General features: G+C 38.9%; 1 protein-coding gene and 1 long non-coding RNA gene across 7 annotated transcripts in view; one reads left to right on the top strand and one right to left on the bottom strand.

Annotated features, from left to right (window-relative positions):
- The window catches only part of SYNE1 (spectrin repeat containing nuclear envelope protein 1), a gene marked incomplete at its 5' end in the record, with an annotated part of 432633 nt that overhangs the window by 368734 nt on the left and 41224 nt on the right, over positions 1-22675 (top strand). For 4 of the 6 annotated variants that reach the window (XM_081295717.1, XM_081295719.1, XM_081295718.1 and 1 more), the window contains 5 exons: positions 478-672; positions 4115-4240; positions 6823-6978; positions 13886-14044; positions 16810-16976. In XM_081295717.1, coding sequence (XP_081151843.1) covers positions 478-672; positions 4115-4240; positions 6823-6978; positions 13886-14044; positions 16810-16976 — 803 coding nt within the window. Of the gene's footprint in view, positions 1-477; positions 673-4114; positions 4241-6822; positions 6979-13885; positions 14045-16809; positions 16977-20259; positions 20479-22675 lie in introns of those variants that run through there. The other 2 variants (XM_081295722.1, XM_081295723.1) reach the window with 2 other exon arrangements.
- Positions 17010-20103, bottom strand: LOC308649879. Its single transcript, XR_014022182.1, has 3 exons — positions 19889-20103; positions 18360-18454; positions 17010-17271 (listed from the first exon to the last, which is right to left on the bottom strand). It is a non-coding gene; the product is annotated as an uncharacterized lncRNA (long non-coding RNA).

Here is a 22675-nt window from a genome sequence, read left to right as displayed (position 1 = left end):
TCTGTTACATGCACCCCATACTCCAGCCACTGAAAAACTACATCCTGTTTTCCTGTACAGTGGACATGCGCATCCTCAGTTCCCTGAGGGAAGGTGTTCTCTCCTCTGCTTCTGCTTCCACTCATCACTTAATAAGATTGCCTTCACGCGTCTTTCAAGAAGTCCCAAGCCACTTTACCACTTTGGGGAAGCTATGCTGTACCTGCCATGCTCTATGTTCTTTGCACACCAGTTTTATAAAGCAAATCTCATATTATATCCTGACTGTATTTGACTTCAGGGTAGAAAGGAAGCCTTTCCCTGTTGTGTTCTCATTCATTATACATGGTTCATTCCTGCACAAAGTACCATCTCAACAAATGCTTGCTGGATGAAAGAGGGCAGGCTGCATATGCTAATGCGGGGCCACTAAGAATACTGATAGTAGGAAAAGGATGAAGAATAGTCGAAAAAGTAAAAAGTGACCCTTCCTTTCAGTTCAAAGAAAAGGTATTCCTGCGACAACAAGGGAGCTACATCCTGACGGTGGAGGCTGGCAAGCAGCTCCTGCTTACTGCAGACAGCGCAGCCGAGGCCGCCTTGCAAGCTGAACTCACTGAAATCCAAGAGAAATGGAGATTGGCCAGCATGCACCTGGAGGAGCAGAAGAAAAAACTGGCTTTCTTGCTGAAAGTAGGTTCAATGTAAAAGGGCCTTTTAATAGTTGTACTGTTTTCTCCATTGTTTTCCTTGCAAATCAAGTATTCAAAGATCATTGAGCAATACCTGCAGGATTTTGAGCCTGTGCGTTTTATTTAAGACTTTGCCCTATCTTGCAGGAACTGGACAAGTTTCTCCATTTTCAGCATTTCATTTTTCAGGACAATCCCCCAACAACGTAATTGAAACTGGAAAAGGCCTGTCCATGCTATGAATTCTGATTAATGGCCATTGCTAAGGCTTAGCCATGAGATGACTTTATAAAATTAGACAGAAATTCAAAGCATTGGTTCCACTCCCTAACCTCAAACTCCAAAATGGTTCTCAAGATTGATATCTCTTATTTTATAGCAGGGGAAAACCAACCCAAAATGATACTCTCAAGTTGGCTTAGTTTACCAAAGAAGGTTGCTGGGCAATAAAATCTCCAGGAGGAATATGAAGCCCTTAGTTGGATACACACTGCATACTATCACTTAGGAAGTTGAAGGGAGCTTGGATTGGGCTACACCTGCCCCAAGAAATTTTCACCCTTATTTTCAAATTCCAGGTATAAAACATAATTAAATCAGGAGCTTAAAAAGGGCATGTGCCCTAAACCTGGTTAAAACCATAGTAAACCAAGTAATCTGGTTACTGGAATCTTTCCAATCCCTGGACAAGTGGTATATTACCTGGTACATATTGAGCACTAAATATATAACAGTAATTAGCATTGTTTATGTCATCATTTAAAAAAGTGAACACAGTAAATGCTAAATTATGTAGGTTGATAATCACCAATAATTCAATGAGATTATCTATTAAAGTGACTTGTCACTTTTTTGGATCAAAGGTAATAACTAAAGTTAATGGAGCAGATTTTACTCTTTTATTGTTTAAAGTCCACACACCCATTTGATTTGTTCTACTGAATTTTAGTTAATGATATATTACCTTCTGAGTGGGAAATAAGCAATCAAAAATACCCCTAGGCATCTATAAGTCACTATTATTTGCACACAGTGCAATTCATCAGTAATATAATATGCCAAATTCATCTTGCTTTCAGGAAAGGATTTAAAACATTGTAACTCGCTCTGTAAGAGAACATGTTAATCATATATTATTCTTTATTTGTGATGTGATTTTTGGAGACATTCCTGAGATTTAATAAGGCATGGTATCTGAGTCACTGCCTTTGCCGAAGACAAGTCTGTCTGCTGGTTGGTGTATAAAACATCCGAATTAATAGATGCTTACAGACCACAGCATTAAGCTATTACCTTAGAATTCATAGAGCAAACAGACTTGATTATAGCTTCACAGTCTAAGTCATTCTTGGAAAGGGAGAAATCCCTGTTCTTCTCTTGTTAAAGCTTGTTATATTTTGAATCATTTACTTCCTTCTATCTGTTTAAGAAAGTATTATAAAACTAAATTTTAATGTTTTTGGAGCTTCATTTCAGGATATCTTTGCACCACAGCTATAATACTTATCTATTTTTAGTTCTCAATCTAATGCTCCAAGTATGTATGTCAAAAATAGTCATTATAATTCCATATTCTACACAGTCACCTGCTTTACCGATGCCTCAAAGTATTTTCACAAGAATGAGTTGTCCTTGTTTCTGTGAGATCAATGAATAATTACTGACTGCATTCTTATAGATTTGGGGGTGTGTGCTGATTTAAATGAGGATGTTTTGTTCATTTTAAGCAGGAAGAGGACCTGTCTACCCTCACTATGCTGGTTATAGGGATGAGAGAATATGATTATACACTCTAGGAAGTTTAAAGAGAAATGAGAATGTGGGACCAAACCTTTGGTTCGGTTAAAAGCAAAAGACACTTTGGGTAGGAATTACTTTGGTCCTTACTTTTTGTGTCAGTAAAACAAAACAAAAGACAGTTGTAGTGATAGATGGTTGTGGTTGTAGTCACAGTTATACCTGTGGGTTGTCATTGCAAAGGATAAATAAATCAGGTGTCAGGAGAGAAGACAGGAAGAATGCTAGGAAGGAAAGACTGGGCTGTGTTGGACAACATAGAGGAGACTTGTTTAGTTGGACTTACTTTTCCATGGCATTGAGATACCAAATAAGAGTTAACTTGTAGATATGGTGCTGTAAATATCCGTCTCCATTGTGGAGATTTCATTTTTTTCTTAGTTTTTAATTACTCCTTCCACTCTTTTCCTTAGTTTTTAAATTACAAAAGAAATACATGTGTCATAAAATTTCACATAATAATTGAGGTATATAGAGTACAAAATGAAATTCCCCTTGAACCACCATTCAATTGTCTATCTCTGCCAAGAGGGAGCCATTGCCACCAGTTTATTGTGTAACATTTGAAAACAAAGCCACACAATGCCTGTTTTCTTTTGTCAGCCCGTGGAGACCCCCAGGTTCTATGCTGCCATGCTCTACCACTCAGGGAGCACTTACCACTACGTGGCATGCTGGATACATATTTCTTAAAGTGTGCCTTAGCTCTCTTCCCCCACTTCTTGTTTGTGTGGACTTTTATATTCTACACAACCCTTTGCTACCTGCTTTATCAGTAACAAGATAAAGCCAGTCAAAGACTCTGCCCATCACTGTTGTATTTCCACTTCTTTGACAGCTAATACCCATGTGGCTCATACCATTGATGAATTTAATCAGACTCAGGGTTACATTGTTTTTACATTCGCTCTCTCTCCTCTTACTCCTATGTGTTTTTATATCCTCTTTTTTTTATCCCCTGTAATGTATTGGGGAGAGCATGGGCGTTGAATGCAGTTATGGATGAAGTTAGCTGAAAGGCACATTGCCACATCATACCCCTGCCTCTGCAGACAGATTTGGATTCAGATAACATTGCTGAGTATTCATGATTCTCTGGGTGTTGTGTTTGTTAACACCCATTGCTTATTTTAATTCTCTGACAGTTATACTTTGTATTATTTCCATTTTCATTGGGAAACATGAGACACAGGCTTATCAGCTTACTAAAGTCATGCAGTTAAAAGGTAACAGAGTCAGAGTTGGACTCAACTCTTAGGATGACCGCATGCTGCCCGTGGTGGCAAAGGGTGTGGACTCCCCTTCTCACTGTTCATCAATGTGACTTTAATTCTTTCTCTGTAATTAAAAAGTGTTTCTTTCCTGTTTTCTAATTTATTTCCAAAACAAAACAAAAAACATACCAGGCACAGTGGTACATGCCTGTAATCCCAGCAGCTTGGGAGGCTGAGACAGGAGGATCGTGAGTTCAAAGACAGCCTCAGCAATGGCGAGGCACTAAACAACTCAATGAGACCTTGTCTCTAAATAAAATACAAAAAATAGGGCTGGGGCTAAGGCTCAGTGGTTGAATGCCCCAGCTCAATCCCCAGTACCCCTTCCCACCAAAATAAACTGACATGCAATTTCTTTTGCTTCCATTATAGGACTGGGGAAAATGTGAAAAAAGAATTGCTGATTCCTTGGAGAAACTACGAACATTCAAAAAGAAGCTTTCCCAGCCTCTACCAGATCATCATGAGGAGCTTCATGCAGAGCAAATGCGGTGCAAGGTGAATTACTGGATGGAGATAATCTCTGTCACCCATCTTCTGCCTGTGCAGGGATAACGCCTGCAGAAGAATAATCCCATCAATCTTCTCTGGCTGTCTGCATGAAGATGCAAAATCCCAGGGGACTGCAATAAGACAAATAGCTCCTAGGTGATACTTGCTTAGCTCACTTATTGCAGTGAGTGAAAGTTTATGAATTAACCTGCTGAAGCAAATGAAAATTAAACACAAACATTAAAGATATTTAAAAGCCAGGTCAAGAGCAATAAAAGCAATCTTTCTAAAGCATCCACACTGAGGGATCATTTTAGCCAGAGTCTACTTTACAGAAAGCATTGGCAGCCTGGACAATCTGTTGTCTATGGCTTGCAGAAGAACACGCCCTCCCCTCCAGACTCTTCTGCAAAGAAAGCAGGAAAAATTGCTAATCTCAGTTGACCAGGAGTCACCCAATCCTTATTACTCAGGACTCTAACTACTTAAAGATTATGATCAATGCTTTAAATCATGCTTGAAAGCAAATTGGTAGCTAATACAGACCACTCCCTGCATGATGAAGTCATGAATACGTACATGATTTAGTGGCTGTAGGATTCATCCCATTTACACCTTCTTAGCCCAGTAAAGCTCAAGACTGATCCTCTGCTGAGCAATGTACCCATCAGATCAAAAGTACTAATACTTTTTTTTTTCAAATTATACATGTCCTCATGTTCTCTAATTATTTGTAAATTATGGCTGTAGTGTAATTCTAGTAAAATTTTACATATACGGAAGTGATATGGATTTAATTGGAAGTTCTCTGCCTCACTTTGATTAAGAAGGCGTAAATAGAAATGTTGCATTTTTAATTTACCGGAACAGTTTGGTCCTTCAAGCCAAGAGATTATTAAGTCTAGAAATCTTGATAAGTGTGGATGTAAGAATTTTTCCTTCAGTACTAAAATTCCAAAGATATTCTTTGAGACATGAAAAGGCAGTTAGGAAAAATTGAAGGTGGTACACTTCACATCTCAAATGGCAAGTGAATGAAATATTATTTTGAGGTGTGACGTTCAGAAGTTTGTGAAGATGACAAAGGTAAACAGTTATTTTTAAGCCTGTGATTATAAACTTACCAAAAAACTGTTAAATACAGATTCTGTTAAGTAAGAATGGACACTGATTAGGCTCCTCTGTGTACCAGTGACCTCATGAGTGTTGTTTCAGTTGGTCTGAACACAAGTCAGGAGGACATTCTGTTATTGCCTTTTTGCAGATGAGAAAACAGAGGCTTCTAGGAACTAAGTAAGTCTCCGAGTTGATGCATTTAAAGGCTGTACTTTTCCCACACTGACTCGCCTCATGGAGAATGTTCAAAGCAGTGGGTCCTGATGTTAGTGTTGTTTGTTTTTTCAATCTCTTCACCAAATCTGCTGTTTGGATTGAGGACCAGGAGCTGGCAAAAAATGAGCAAAATCTTTACATTGGTATAACAATTTAACATCTCCAAAGGTGTAAATGTTGCATTTTTAAATGTTGCATTTTTAATTTACCGGAACAGTTTGATCCTTCAGCCAGATGCTGTTTCTAAGGAGTCTCATTTTTTCATCTCCCCAAATACGGGACACATACTCTGCTTTTGAGTTTGTAGATTCAAAGGATGCCTTTCAATCTGGCTCTCTGCTCCTCTTCCCCAAACAACCTTAGCAGCAAAACAAAGCAATTACTTGGGAAATCAGGCTAAAACCTTGTTTGCCTAAATTGCCTGGAAAGTCAGCCTCAGACAGTATTGTTAATTACTTTTGCCTTTGGAAACTTGTCTCCTGTGTGAAGAGACAAAAAGAGAAGGAACCAACCATGTGAAATTTTCTATTCATACGCTAAATTAGCTGGATTCTAAAAGCAACAACTGGCAGGGAACAAGAGTTATACAAATTGCAAAATCAGCCATCCATCAAAGTATTGCAAAAGTTAATGTCAACTCTTACAAATATTGTTATAAGATTTTTTTTCTCCTTAAATCATTTCCCAAAAGAACAGGGTACATAATCTTTTTCAGTAACTTAAATAAATTTCTGATCCTACAGAAAATGTATTCAGGGAATTATTTTTAATTTAGTAATAATAGATCTCCACCATTATCTTGTAAGTATACATCACAGAATATAGCAACTCATAGTGTATGAAAATGAAAATATTTCATTAGTGTGATCAGTAATTTAGGACAAAAAGAAAGTATGGGTTATGTGTTTATGACGTCAGTTTAAAGTTCAATGCAGTGCTGAAACATCAGTTAGGAAAAGCCATCAAAGAAAATATAAGATCGTTGAGATGGTAAATAGATGTTAGAAAGAGTCTGCAAGCAAGTCTGGTATCAGAAGAACTTGGCAATTGATCAGATTATGAGGAAGAAAATGAAACAGATCCCACTTTAGAGAATGGAAATGGAATTTTATCTGGAAGGATTTCAAATGATGTGAGAAATTGTTGACAGTAGATGACAAGATAACTATTAGAGAAAAATTCTAATAAGTAAGAATGGGCATTTATTAGGCCCATTTTTTCAAGAATCCTTTTCAAGAACTTCTTTTTTAATCTAGGAATTAGAAAGTGCCGTTGGGAGCTGGACGGATGACTTGGCAGAACTGACATTGCTGAGGGGCTCCCTGTCTGCCTACATCAGTGCTGACGACATCTCCATTCTTAATGAGCGCATAGAGCTCCTGCAGAGGCAGTGGGAAGAACTGTGCCACCAGGTAAGACCAGTGCCATACGTGGAAAGTGACCATCGTGATGGAAAGCTGGGTGGTGATTCAGTGGCAGGTGGCTTGACCAGGTTTGGACCCACCCATAGCTTATGGTACCAGCTAAAGAACCCTGTGGTTATTGCCAGAACATTCCAGACCAAGACAACTATGTCTTACCATTGTATCTTTGATGCATCTAAACTGGATTCTCTCCTCTCCTTTCATTGGCTGGTGTAGTATTTTTAAGAGGAAGCGCAAAGCTGTGGTTGACAGATGTGATTGTTTTGCTAGGTAGATACTAGTGGCATCTTATATGTTTTAAACACATGAAAAAGTATTGTTTTATTTGCAATTTCAGCTAACACTCCAGAGCTAGTTCTGTAATGGAATATTTATTGTTACTCTCATCCTAGTTGTTTCCTGGTAATTAAAGGGTGTGTGGCATGGTTAGTCATACTTTATTCATGTTTTGAGTACCTTTCTGTGTGTGCAATACTTTAGAAGAGATCCCAGATTGGTCTTTGAGTTGGAAATGAAAGGGAAAAGTTGGTGGAAAGGCAGTAAGAGAACACCCTGGACCAAGAGAGTATCAAATTGCAGGCTCACAAATGAGCAGACAGCTGCCCAAGAGGCTTATGGACCTACCCTCCAAGAGGCAGGGCCCAAGTCTGTCTCTCCCCATCTGTAACTATGCCCCATGCCTAGCACATTATAGGCTATGCCACTTAATTATTCAGTTGAATTGTTCATTTCCATTATTGTGAATTTGACCAGCCGTAATAGATGTTCCCACCATCAAGCTTACAAACTTGATTTACACAAACTTTTACAAAGAAAACCATGTATAACCGGGTTAAACACAATATGTGAAAATATATAAAGATATAAATGAGCTAAGGATGATAGGGATTGAAGAGAATGAAGGAGGTGCTTCTTGGCATGGGTAAATCTTCAAGGGAGGCCTGAGATGGAGAGTGTGGAGTGAGATTGGTGTGCAGGGGACAATGGTTGCAGGAGTAAGCTTGCAGCTGCAGTAGAGGCCAGAGACGAGACGCAGGCCTTAATGGGGCATATGTAGGTGTCATCTGGTGGAGGAAAGGCTGTGGAAGGGTGGCCTCTTGGTGTCTATGCCAGCTACACTGCTCTACCATCTCTTTTCTCTCCCATCCTTCTACCTCCTCCAACTTTAGGGATGCTTATCCTTGTGCTCCAGGAACTACTAAACAGAGGCTCAGAGCCTCTTGGTTTATTTGACATCAAGAAGAAATAGTTCTTACAGAAACTTCCTTCTGAATGTTTAAATGAAAACCCAGAATTTCATTTAAAGGGGGACTCTAGGCACACATGGTAGATGTGTGAACCCTTTTCTTGTGAATATATTCTTGCAAAAAGCAGGACACAGGAGAGAGGCTTTCATCAGCCTGTCAGTGATTCACGTTCAACATGAATGTAGCTACTTTTCACAGAGCTCTGTATTCTCAACAACCATGAGAAACCTCCATCAAGTTCCTCATAGGAAGTGGCACTATTAATCACCACACTTTATTCTTTTCTGATTTCTTCAACCCAGAAGGAATACATTTCCATAGTCATTCATCCTATCATCATTTCCTGATGTAACGACCTTACCATGATGTATAAATGGAAGCTATTTTGTGGTGACAGATGATGGCAAATTTTTACAGCATGATTCCTTTACCCTTATTGAGCCTGTTTATCTATTTTTAATTTTGAGAAAAGTTTAGTACTACTTGCTGTCTTAATGTTTTTCAACATTAGACCAGATCCATTTCTGTAGCTAATGGAATTCTGCAGAGTTCTTCAGAAAGGTGACACCTCAGAGTTTGGCCGTTTCCTTGGCAAACACACATGAACATCCCTCCCTAAAAGCCTGATCATGCCACTCCTCCTGCCTAAGCTGATGATTTCTTCCCTTCTGATTTGTAGCCTGTGGTCTTTCATATTCCACAACCCCGTTGGCATTGTGACATTATGCTCCGTCATTGAGATTTTCTTAGTCCTGTGAACTACCCTTTCCCTTTTGGTCTGTGCTGTTCCATAGCGTGGCATTTTACTTTTTTGTTTGTGATCTGATTCCAAAAGCTAAGGTGTAAAGACCTTTTCTCTGTATGGCTAATGCCCACCACAGCTGAGTGTTCACTATGTGTCTGTGTGTGTCTGTGCAGTATAGCAGTAGAGGGGATGGAACCCAAGACCTCGTGCTAGTGAGGCTACTGCTCTGCCAGTGGACTATGTCCCCAACCCTATACATTCTTTTTTTTTTTTTAATTTTATTTTAGTTGTAAGATGGATGCTATCACTGAGCCACACCCCAGCCCCCTGTGTATTAAAAAGATATAGACTCTATGTCTTTATGCTTCTGCTCCTCCAATGATAAAACAATGACACAAGTTTTAATGTTTTGGAGGTTAAGATTATGGTCATGCAATATTCTTTGATTTGGGAAAACTTGTTTAACAGTGCCATGAAAGTATTACTATTATTACTGATTCTTATACATGTAGATGTTGCAAAAATGACCACTAGATACCTAGGCAACAGTCTGTTTGAAAACACATTTTGAAAGTTGCTTTTGGTCACAGAATATGCTGTGAAGAGATTAATGCTTTGCACCCATGCATACATCAAGGTGTAAAGGAGAGGAAGCTATAGAATACATAGTGTTTCTAGAAACTTTCTATGTCCAAGTGTCCTGAGGACCTCGCTGTACTTCATGGTACATCAAGTTGTTTGCCAGTAGGACTCTAGTCATGGGTTTGGTCAAGGTGCCTACATGTCAGTCTTAAGGAAGGAGGTGGATGCGCTGCTAGTTCTTGAGTTGTTTCTGGTGAACTTTTGTCGAGCGCGGAAACCACAACAGGAAGTGAGCCTGTGCCTGTTGCATTGTACAAGTCGGAAACTAAGTTCAAACACAGCATTGTTCCTGCTAAGGAGCAGGTATCCTGTTCCTGTTCTTCTGAAGTAGCTGATAGGAGTCAAGAGTACCTGAGAGCAGGTAAGAATGAGGAAGCCGGACTGTGAGTAAACAATGCAGCACAGAAAAAAAAAATGTATAAAAGAAATCTGTTTTTAAATAGACTCCCCAGGGGGTAGTCAAGCCTGTGTACAGCCATGGGTGATACTTGCTTTTACTTCTGTTTCAGTTTGAAGAACTGTGTGTGTGGAAATTCTAGTTGAAATATAAATTTATAACATCACTGTAATTGCTCATTTCTTTTCCCTGCAAAATGTCGTCGTCAAAGTATGTGAAGCAGAAAAGGATGTACTTCCTGTTCAGCCGTCTCCTGTTCCGCAGGCAGTATAGTGTGTCTGTGCCTGTAATAAAATGTAAATGTGTGCTGAGCTGATAACATAATTTGAGAGATTTGACTGTATCCAAGCGAAGAGATGGTAATGTTCATTTATATATGGCCTAATATTGGACTTATAAACAACCAAAACCAAAAAAAAAAAAAACCCACTCCTTTCTTCTAATGAATTTACATTTTTAACAAAATCTTTTGGCCCCCATTGGCAGCCAGTGCTTATAGCCTACCTGCTGCTTCTTAAGTTTCAAGTCCATGATAAGCAGGGCAGAGGTGCTTTCATAGAGTGTGAATATACACAGACACTGAAGACACCAGTGCCTAGGAGGAAGCCAGCTAACAGCTCCAGGATGCCCTGAGTCATGCACAACAGAGTGAAGCAGCAGCGTGGCCAGGGCCGCCCTGTCGGCCTTCAGAATGTGCCAGTCTCTTCTGTCCGCCTGCTATTTCCTGGTACATGGGAATGGTGCTTGGCACAGTGAAGACACACGCTTACCATAAACATTAAACATGTGATGAATTTGGGGAAGAATTAGGATTAATTTGTAAGTGAAGAGTGTAAGGCTTAGAGAAGATGAGTAACCTTTCCCTGGTCACGTTATCCAGAAGCGATGGAGACGGGTTCTCAGGTGCCTCTGGATGTTTGATCATAATGTTATATTGCAACCTGTAACAAAGACACAAGCATGGCTGGACCTCTTTTACTCACTATAAACAGACTGTAAACAGATGCCTCAGAGGTGCTCAGTGTCACTCTTCTGATCCCTGTAATGGGGATAAGACCACCTACCTCTCACAGTAATGGAGAATAGATTTTTCTATCATAGGATCACCCTCCCTGAAGACGTGGGTGAGGGTAGCCCCAGCTTGCTTCCTGGATGGTGGCCAACATTGTGGGGAAGCTACTCAAAGCAAGACAAATTCACCATACGGGCAGGGGTTTCGAACCTCTTTTTTAGAAAGCAGTTACCAATTATGAAAACACAGTTTCAATTTACAACATCAGCTGAACCAGAATCTTAACTACAGCGAGGGCCCTGACTCGGGTGCTGTGTGACCCACTGGAGACCCACTGGAGAATTAGTCTGAACATCCCAGCAGATCAGAGCCACTCTCTCTCAGAGTTGGAGAGGAAAGGGGTACTGAAGGAGCATGCTCCCCAGCACCATCCCCAGTGGGGCTTAAAGTAGGTGACATCTGCCTAAAAATTTTAACATTTTAACCTGTGGGTTTTTTTTTTTTTTTTAGCTTTTTCTACTCCCCACCCCAAGTGAGCTCATTGCCCTCTAAGCTTTTCTGTATTAAACTACCTCAATGAAAACTAAATGTTCAACTAATTATATTGATGGGGAATCCTTGATGGCTTCATTAGTGACACCCAACCCAGAGAAATATTTATTTTAAAACATCCCAAATAGCTCAAAAGATTGAATTTCTAATGTTGAAATTTCAAAAACTATGGTGAGTTACAAACTCACTGTTTAGATGGGCCCTGAGAAAGGGGTCTTCAGCTTATGTCCTAACTCCCTACTCTTTTCTCAGATATAGAAACACAGACATTTGGGTTGTATGGGAGCTAAATTATCTGCCTCATCATTAACAGATTCATTTCTAGACAGAATAGATACCCAGGAAGCATATGACACCTTCAAAATAGTTTTCATTTTCATCTTAGAGATTCCTTTGATGCATGTATACTATATCAAAACACACTTTACTATCATATATATCTAAAAATTAACAAGAAATAAATTAAAAAGAAAGGAGATTCCTTTAAAGCTCAAAAAAAAAGCAATTGAATTGATAAGCTAAAGCCAAATTTTAACAATTTTAGAGTCTAGGGTGTATATCATTGGTGCTTAGCATACACTTTGTATTTGTTTGAAAATTTCCATAGTGAAATGTTGCAGAGAGAGAGAGAGAGAGAGAGAGAGAGAGAGAGAGAATCAATTTAATGCAGTGGACTCAATAATGGAATGGCTAGTATTACCGACAGGTCTTCAAACCTTACCACTCAAATCATATTTTTTTTGGCTAATGTATAGTTTAGTTCCACTAGAAAAATTCCTTAGTAGCTCAACCTCCCCTGAGAGAACCAAAGGAGCATAAAGTGAGAGAACTTAAGAATTCTAGAATCATTGTAGACTTAGAAATGAAAACAAGTATCTATAATGTTCAAGGAACTTTTCGAACTCAATAATACACGACTTTATTTAAAAATGGGCAAAGGAATTCACGAGATAGTTCTGCAGAGAAGATATACCAGGCCAGGAATCATATGAGAAAGCTCTTAACTTCATTATCATTAGGGAAGGGCACATGAAAACCACAGTGAGGTAGCACCTACCACCTGCTGGCATGGCTGTCATCAAAAGATAGATGATAACAAACTCTGGTAAGGAGATAGAAAAAGTGAACCCTTACTGATATGGGAATGTGAAGTGGCATAGTTACCTTTGAACACAATCCCGGCTGTTACCATGTGACCCAGCAATTGTATTCTTGGGTGCATACCCAAGAGAAATGAAAATGTGTCCACGTGAAGGCTTTAGCATGAAGGCTTAAAACAGCATTATCCATAGTAGGCTTAGGGTGGAATCAACCCAAATGTCCTGAATCAATGAATGAACAAATAAAATGTGTTATATCTGTGCAATGGAATTTATTTAGCAATATAAAAGAATGAGGTATTGATAGCTCTGAACATGGATGAAGCTTTAAAATACAAGCAAAAAAGCCAGTTACAAATATCCACTTACTGTATGATTTGACTTACAAGAAATGTCCCCAGTAGGCAAATCCCCAGAGGCAAAAAGTAGATTCGAGTTGGAAGGTGCATGGGGAGAAAAAGGGGAGTGACTGTGATGACTACAGGGTTTGGGGTGGGGGGTGTGCATTGATTGGGGATGATGCTTGTGCAACTCCGTTAGTAAACACCACTCGGTGTATACCTGAAGCAGATGGATTGTATGATGTGTGAATTCTACCTCAGTCAAGCTGTTATGCTGAGGGGGAAAAAAAGACAAAAACAAAAAAACCAAAAATGTTGAAAAGAGTAGAGAAATACAGGAACTTGCCCCAAGTGGAGTTGCCAGGGTGAAGCTGAACAGAGACACGTGTTCCTCTTCAGGCTCCTCCCAGGTCCCCTCAGCTCCTCTCACCTGATACCTGAGGCTCTTCTTCCTTCTTTCCTTCCTTCCATTTCCCCCTTTCCTCCCTACTTACACTTTTTCTTTTCTTTCTTTTTTCTTCCTTCTTTCTCCCATCTTTTCTCTTCCCTTCTTTCCCTCTTCTTTTTGGTCCTTCTGCTTTAGTTCTCTGTACCTACTGGTCATATGTCAGATCTAAGCTGAGCCAGCTGTGCAAAGTTGAACCTTTAACAGGTCAGTGTGCAGGGGAACCTTCAGAAAAGAAACCTGGGGCTCAGCATCTCCCACCTGTGGTGGACCACCAATCCTGAATTTCAGGAACAGTGGCCTATGGGGCGCACAGCGGTGGGCTGAGCCCAGGCACCTGGTAAATGCTGCTCCCTGGGGTGTGACTCCCCGCTCCTTATCCTTTGGCGTCTTGTCCTGTTTTAAACTTCCCAGGTCTCCTTGAGGCGGCAGCAGGTAAATGAGAGACTGAATGAATGGGCGGTCTTCAGCGAAAAGAACAAGGAACTCTGTGAGTGGCTGACTCAGATGGAGAGCAAGGTTTCTCAGAACGGAGACATCCTCATCGAGGAAATGATCGAGAAGCTCAAGAAGGTACGGGGCAGGCAGGGCTGCCTGTGCTTCCGCTCTGCCTAATGCTCAGGCATTTCCAACCAGTGCAGAGATGTGGCCTTCTTGGGATTACTTGCTATCAAGGGAACACTAGGTTTTAAACATCTTATCTTCTTGACACAAACAGACCTGCATGAAAGGCCAGCTTCATATACGAAATACACAGAATACTTTCAGTTTGTGGTAACACAGATTGTCTGCTATGGATTATTATTAGTTTTATCTCACTTTGGTTTTCTGTCTTGAATTTTAATCACTAGATTAGAACTAAAAGAAAAAATTCCTAGGGTAAATTAAACTGAAATTCCTATAAAACCCCGTCTATAGATCAATAGGAATGAAGATTTTCCTGGGAATTTTGGCTTCCTGTTATTTTCAAGTATTTGTGTATTATTATTTTCTATATTCATTTGAATCCAGAATATTTCTCTTGTCTGTTGAAAAGTAGGGCTGATCAAATTGGCCAACATTTGAAAATGTTTTTTGATGATTTCAGTATTGCTTCTACATTGTTTTTGAACAAATAATCATTTCAGAGTTATTTTAGTTTATGTTTCTCTTTAGCACATATCACCATCTAAAGTATGATGTATTTTTCATTTTTACTTGTTCATGGTCTATCTAGGATATAGGCCCCCCTGGACTGTCAGTCTCACTGGAACATGGACTTTGTCTTGTCCATTATTATCTCCCCTGCACCCAGAGCAGCATCTGACTTCTTATAAGCACTTAATTCATATTTTTGGAATGAATGAATTATGACTTCATTCATTTAGAAAAGAAATATAAATGATTATTAGAAAAATTTATCTCCATTCATTCATGCACATAGAAAAAATACCCTCAGAGGCAACATGTAATATTAATAACTTTAGAGTAGTTTCAGTATAACACTGCAAATTCTGAGTAAGCATTTGTTTATTTGACACTGCAAAGCTTTAATACCTGGGTTGAGACGAAACAGATTTCATTTTAACATCTACTAATGGTGACACCTTGCTAGTTTCTGTGTATGTGGGAATGCTATACTAGACGTGATGAAATGCACTAGCTACTATAATGAAATTTGCTAAAGAATAAGTTTTGTTTAAATGTACCTATATATGCCCATTGCTTTTTAACATAAAATTCAGAATGTATATTTTTGGAGTGTGAGAGGAAAAAAAAATCTCTTCAACAAAATAAAACCATAATTAAAATTTAGAAAAACTTTAGCAATTCACATAGGTAATTTTGTTACATTATTTGGAATAATATTAGAAATACTCTTTAAAATTAAATTTTTATTTTTATTTTAACTATCCTAATATATATATATATATATATATATATATATATATATATATATATATATATATATAATAAGTCATGGGATTTAGACAAAAAGTCTTTAAGAGCTTGCCACTCCATGGTGTCTCTTTTGTAAAGGAAGAGAATTACTAAGAAAAGACTTGTCAATTTTGACAATATAGAAAAAAAGTGGTAACTAAATGGAGCCAAAAATATTGATGTCCACAGGCATTGACATTAACAAAATAGTTCAAATTAAATAATAATCCAAGAGGATTGTAGTAATTTCTTTGAAGTAAACATTTCTCAATAAAATCATCTCAAATTGGTGATGAAATATTAAAACAACTAATAAGTGTATATAATATTTTTGTCTTTGAATCCCATTGTGTGAAATAACACAAAAAGGCCAGTAGGCGGGGCACTGGGCATGAGGAGGGCCCTGAGCCCTGGGAGGGAATAAAATTTCCTTGGCCCTCCCATTCCTTTGAGGCCTTTTGCTTAGGTAAATGACCTGGCAGGTAAATGGCCTGTTATGACACCTGCTGTAGAGCAGAGAAGGTTGAAATATCTTTGCTCATGAGGAACCTGTCTTCATTTATTGTTTTGCTGAGGTACTATTTACTTCAACCAAAAATGAAAAAAAAAATGATTCTAATGATTGGATACTATTACTCACTGTGATGAGAGAATAACAGGGTTACTGGGCGTGGGGGAAGGGTTTCATGATAATTTAAGTTATTCCTTTTAGTGCCTATCTCTTGCAAATAGACCACATAAAATCTGCTCTACCTATTGAACCAAAACAATCTTTAATAGAGGCTGGGTCAGAAACTGGATAAATCAAAAAGGTTGTAGACCTATTGACCTGTTAAAATTAATGACTATTATTCATAAGAGGTTGTCATTGATTTATGTGTTACAAAATATTGGTCTTACGTAGAGATTACTTTTTTAAAATGAAGGAATTCTTAAAATATTTTGCACAAATAACATGCCTGACATACAAATGCACATACACAATTCCCTGTGTGTGTGTGTGTGTGTATGTGTGTGTGTGTATTTACCTTATAAATGTCTTGTCATCTCTTTGTATAAGAATTAATTCTAAATATAACATCAGGTTAGGGATTAGAGCAATAAGGTATAATTTCAGGGTTAAATCTTCCAAATTTTGTCATTTTGTAGTTATGTATATATTTTGTTTTTAGTGCCCATTTTAAGTAAACAGACAGCACCTCCCATTCTGTTCAACAACACCTGTATACAAATTTAATCCATACATGCTGAAAATAATAGGTACTACTAATTCTTGTGCACGGATGTTCACATGGTGTTCCTCATGCCCAAACTATTTCTCAGCAGTAGAAAACCATAATTATCATGTTTCTAGAAGAGCTGGATGAATGCATTAAGCATATGCTTTCTGACCTCTGTGATTGCTATTTATTATGCAGGATTATCAAGAGGAAATTGCTGTTGCCCAAGAGAACAAAATACAGCTCCAGCAAATGGGAGAACGACTTGCCAAAGCCAGCCATGAAAGCAAAGCTTCAGAGATTGAATACAAGCTTGGAAAGGTCAACGACCGGTGGCAGCATCTCCTGGATCTCATTGCAGCCAGGTAAAAAGGACCTGATTCAATAGCACATGTGTCTGCAGAATTTTAAAGCCTTTTATTTCAGCTAAAAGATAAACCAACAAATCACTCTCTTTCTCTCTCTTCTCATGTTATTCTGCCATTTTGACGTTCGTTCTGTTCTCTTAAATGCCACTTTCATTAACTTTAAAATTCTCCTTATTTCACAAATCTAGTGTTGTTTCATGTAGCTGAGAAGGAAGGGAGAGAGTCACATCCAAACAGCAACCATTCCCAAGAAAAGATATTTATTTCAGGAGCATCATAGGTAGCCTACAGCCTACGGGGAAGAAAAAGAAATCGCTGACCAGTATTGGCAGAGGATATTTTTGTTTTAAATATATATTTTAAAAAGGTTATAACATTCCTATTATATTTTTGGTTAGCAGGATGTGAGAATAAAGCTGATTGTTGCTATTTTTTGCTTAGTTGCAAAACTAAGCTGCTTCATTATTTGTAATTTTGTGCTTAGTTTTAATGATAACTCTGAGCACCTTTCTCGTGTCAAAGAGGCAGATTATGTTCAGTTTCTACTGGGGAAGGTCAGCATGAATAAAGGGGATAATAATCAAAAAGAAAAACATGTGAGGGTCTTTACCAGCAGTATTAATTCTGATCTGATTGAATAATGTACTGTGCTGTTTGATATTAAAGAGGGAATGATTAAGTAGAGGCTTTGTTTTAGGTGAACTTGGCTTCATGTGGGAATCCATGAGGCCAAGAAGCTTTATCCATTCTACTCGCTGTATATCACAAGCACCAATAATACTGCCTCGGGCTGAGGATGCAGCTCAGTGGAAGAGCCCTTCCTTGCCTAGCATGTGTGAGGCCCTGGATTCAGTCCCCAGCAGTACACAAAAAGAAAGAAGGGGAAGGAGGAGGAATATGAATAAACATAATTTGGGCTCAATAAATATCTCAATGAATCTATTCTTGTATATTTGAGCAGTTAGGAGGGTTTGGGGCTACTCCAAACTTTTTAAAATCTGGATTCCTTTCCTTAGCCTTGCTGAATACACATAAAGCACCACAATTCTGTATGCTGATTGTGAAAACATTAGTGTACTTTTTTTTTCTATAAGGAAGACATCAAAGAGGGTCTAACTCAAGAAGTTGAGATTATTATTTGTTTTAGGGGTAATGAAATAAAAGTGCAATAAGTGCTTATCAATTTTTTCAATGTTTAACAATTGCACACTTAGTAGCTAGCTAACACTTATCAATCTGGGTTTGTATGAGGACTGTGCTATAGGCTTCCTATGCATCTTCTCACCTGTCATTCACAATACCCTTTGAGGTGGTCCTTATCATTGTGCCCATTTTACAGAGGTAGAGACTGAGGCTCAGACTTGCCCTGGTCATACTCACATTGCATGGCAGAGCCTGTGCTACCTGACTCCAACATCCTATGGTGCTATGGGACACGATTCTCTGCTGCCTGGCTAGTTTGTGACTTCTTTTTCCTGAGAGACAAAGCAGTTCAGTGCAGGTTAAGTTCTGGTAATCATTCCCACAATCTCATTTGCAATGTGAGGACCATTAAACTCTGAGGGTGCAACTATAGAGCCCTCTCTCCTCAAGAGGTCATGGTGGGCAAAAGAATTCACAAAGAATGGAGTAAAACCATGTGCTCAGAGCTCACTGTGCCTAGACTGAATGGCGCATCTTAGCTGAAGTTATCCCCAGGTATAGACACACAGAGGTTCAGGATCCCAGTGCTACTTGTAGGCTCACATCTCAGTCACTACAAAGATAACAATCTCTTAATTTAGAAGGAGAAATCGGAGACTGTTTTGCTATAAATACCCTTCTTAGGGAGATCTACTTGGTAAACTCTTCCCCCACCTAGGTTTTCTGTCAGATTCTGACTCACAGATTGATCTTGCATGTTCATGTAACCCAGTTAAACTAGTTAAACTTCTCTTATAATTTTTGATGGCCATTTGGTATGGAGGATGGGGAGGTACTGTGGCAAAGGTATTTTACCTTAGACTTACTATACTGTGGTTGCCAACCGCCACTTAGCATATGCCCAACCCAGGGATGAGCCAGCATCACACCGGAGGGCCATGCTTTCTCCCCAGTCACGCCTGCTTGTGTTATTTTTGTGTAGCTATTCAGGTGAGAATTTTATAGATTTATTTAGTTCACTTTGTGAATGACTATTGATAAACTTGACTGGATCATCTATATGTAAGGTACACAAGCTTTGTACCATAGTCACTAAGATGCTCGTGTGTACTTTCACTTATACAGTCTCATCCTACTCAGGTATATTTCCTATGGGAACGTTTTGTGGATATATTATCTATTTCTAGTTGTTTCCTTCAAAAATGCACCAGATGATGAGCTGATCATTAATTTGCCCCAGAGTTTAATGCCACATGGGATTCACAGTCTCCCTTTTGGCTTTCCCAAAAGACACCCGACCATCCCCCCTGCTTTCTATTTCCTTGGTCACTGGTGCAGAGACCATGTGAACATATCCCACACCTGTCTCCAACTGTGAACGGCCAGCGGAAATACTCAGTTCTGTGATTCAGTCCCAGTCGGGGACTCTTCCAACTTTTTTCCACGCTGATTCATGAGACCAAAATATGACCCACTGTGTGATTTTTTTTTAAATGTTTTTTATATTTCTTATATACTCATTACAGGACATTTGGAAACTTAAAATTCACAAAAAGTAAAAAGTTAACAGAAATCTCACCATGCAAATGAATAGATATCTTTTAAATAATCTTTTGAAATGAACAAATTAATTTTTTTAGCCTTACCGGGGAACTAATATTTCCTCATTATATTTTCTCACCAGTAGTCGAGGTAAAGAACAAGCTCTTTCCCACAGAATCTCTTCCCTCCCACCTTCCCTGTCCACCCCTCAAACTCCTACTTACACCACTGTGAGCTGCAGATTGGACAGAAGGGAAACAGAAGTTGCCCCGTGTGGCTGGCACAGCTGGCTGTAGCTGCGGAGGCTGGGTCTGTCCTTTTGCATGTGGGCGTCTGTCTTTTCCGCGTAGCCCTCCAACCTGACAGCCCACAAGCCCAGTCATCTGCCCTCACAGAAGGGGCAGAACATCTGGAGCCGCTCTCTCCTTTCTTCAGACCTTAGCCTCCTCCTCCTTGCGGATTACGCTGAGCTGTTTCCCCTTCTTACACTCGTGGCCTACATTCCAGGAGATCAGGCCTGGCACATGTTAATGAATGTGGGTTTTATTTAGAAACATGACCACTTGTCACTGCCCAGTGTCATGTTATCAGGCAGACAGTACCACCATTTGTCCAGCGTGTGCATTTTCATACTTCTGGGCCCAGAGAGGGGGAAACGTTCAGCCCCACGCAGGATCTAGCTCTTGGCTCTGCAGAGCCTCACTTTGGCAAGTGGAAACTTCATGGTGGTGGCCGAGGACTTGCGTGCCCTGAGGATGGCAGAGGACGGCTGCGCAGACGCGGATCTCCCAGACTGTAACTGCGATGTCACCAGGCAGGCATCTCCTTGAGTTTCTTCCATTGTGCATAGCTCTCGTGTGACGTGGGTTTATAGGGTAGATGCTGGGAGCTTTAATTCAGTATTGCTTTTGCCAGCCTCACCTGAAGGTGGTTGGTGTCCGGAGACTATAGGCTGTGGACTCCACAGAGCTATGTGTTGGCTTGTTTTAATGTTCTTCTGATAGACGTGTGCAGCTGAACGAAAAGGTTAATGGACTTCATTATGACTTGGTATTCCAATCGTCTCTGGACTGTGTGTGTCACACAAGAAGTGTGGCTACAGTAGAGAGGACGAGACTCAGGAAAGAGATTTAGAAAAAGACCCAGTTAGTCCCTCATCCGCTATTGAAAAGATGGGTGTCTGATGAGACTGAAATTCAGCTTTCACCAGTTCCCAGCTTTGTAGCACAGCTTTCTTTTTAATAAATAAGAATCAGATATTTATCTGTTAATAAAGAAAGTTGCTTTTGTGTTTGTCAGTCAAAGCCTTATAAAATGTTGAAATTAATGTCTGAAATAGTAATGAATGCATTGTTTAAAGACTTAGTTCATGATTTTTTTCAATTAGAATAACAATATGACAGGTATTTTTATTTTGTTGTTTAAAAATTGTTTTTCTTTTGTCTCATTAATCCCCTAAATAAATTCCTATAGATTCATAGGATTTACAAATGGCACTTTTCATTTTATTGTATTTAGAATTTGGACTTTGTTTTTGGGGGGTTACAGGCATACTAAATTAGTTTAAGGAAAGTGGTGCTACATAAGTGTATATATATTAGATATATAGATATGTGTGTATAAATGCATATATGTGGGAGTGTTCATGTAACAGCATTCATATGCTGGACAATTGGATTTAATAGCAGAATAAAGGTCAAGTTCCTGAGATGCACACTGGACTGTGAAAGGAGAATGATAAGTTGTAAGAACTGTAGATCTTTCTTGCTAAACCCACCCAGACATGGGACACACACAAGCATCTATTTTGAATTATAATCCTGGATGCTACCAAAAGGAATGTTGCTCAAACTTCTTACAATGAAGGATAAATAAAAATATTGTGACACTGTAGCCAAGGATTTCCTTTAAAGAAATAATGGAAAAAACATGAGACATTTCTCCTATTAAAGAATGAACCCTGCCCTGCAAATATCAAGTTTAATAAGCCATGGAAAATATATAGGGGCCTTATCACCCATGTCCTCCTCACATCCACCCCCTTCAACACACACAATGTGATTTGCTATTTATAGTAAAATATGCTTCTTAAAAAATGATAGAGGAGGACCGCATAAGTGTTCACCCCCATTGACTTCACTAAATTTACACCTTAGTTTGAAAGAGGAACTTGTCCCTAATGGACTATATGAACAAGCATTTCCATGTCACGATGCCCTTGACATATTGCTGACTAACCACTCTGCCTTGGAATTCATTCAACATTATACAGGATTAAGAATTCTGTGATTTATTTTGCCAGTATAGACAGCTCAATGGAATAGTGTTTACTCATATCCCTTTGTGCTTTGGATCTTTTGATCATATTTATGAGTTTGGAACCAAGAAAATGAATGAACTTTAGGTTTTGAAAAATAGACCATTTGCAAATGTTGTACTTAGCAGAAACAAGTATATACTTAATATTAAATATTTTTTTAAAATGTCAATTGAATAAAAATATTGTAGTTAGAATACTAATTATTGATAGTTAATAGGTATTTAAATCATGTTCAACTTTCTGCCAAACACTGAGCTTAGCTATGGCAGAGAGAAGGAAAATCCAAATGTGGGAATTCAGTTTTGCCTTTCCAAAGAGGTTGCCATGGAGGAAATCAACTGGTGCATAAATAATCCCAGGGAGTTAAAATAAGGGTAGAGAGAAAACTAGCACTCCCGCTACTAATAAACCCTAATGGGATTATGAGGTTGCAATTAAACCCCATTCTTTTTTTTTTTTTTTTTTTTTGAGAGAGAGAATTTTTTTTTATTTTTTTTTTATTGGATGTTCACAACTTTACAAAGCTCATGACAAATCATATTTCATAAATTAGAATCAGTTGGGTTATGAACTCCCATTTTTTCCCAAATACAGATTGCAGAATCACATTCTTAATGCATAGTTAGCATCAAGACCTTACCTTGTCTGAAGACAGGAAGCTCGTCAAACAGGAGAGATTATGGGGAGGATA

This window comes from Spermophilus citellus, assembly GCF_964194105.1.
Source record: "Spermophilus citellus genome assembly, chromosome: 5".
In the NCBI taxonomy this organism is placed as follows: Eukaryota; Metazoa; Chordata; class Mammalia; order Rodentia; family Sciuridae; genus Spermophilus; species Spermophilus citellus.
The sequence above is the reverse complement of the archived record's forward strand: the minus strand, read 5'-3'. Positions and strand labels throughout refer to the sequence as shown.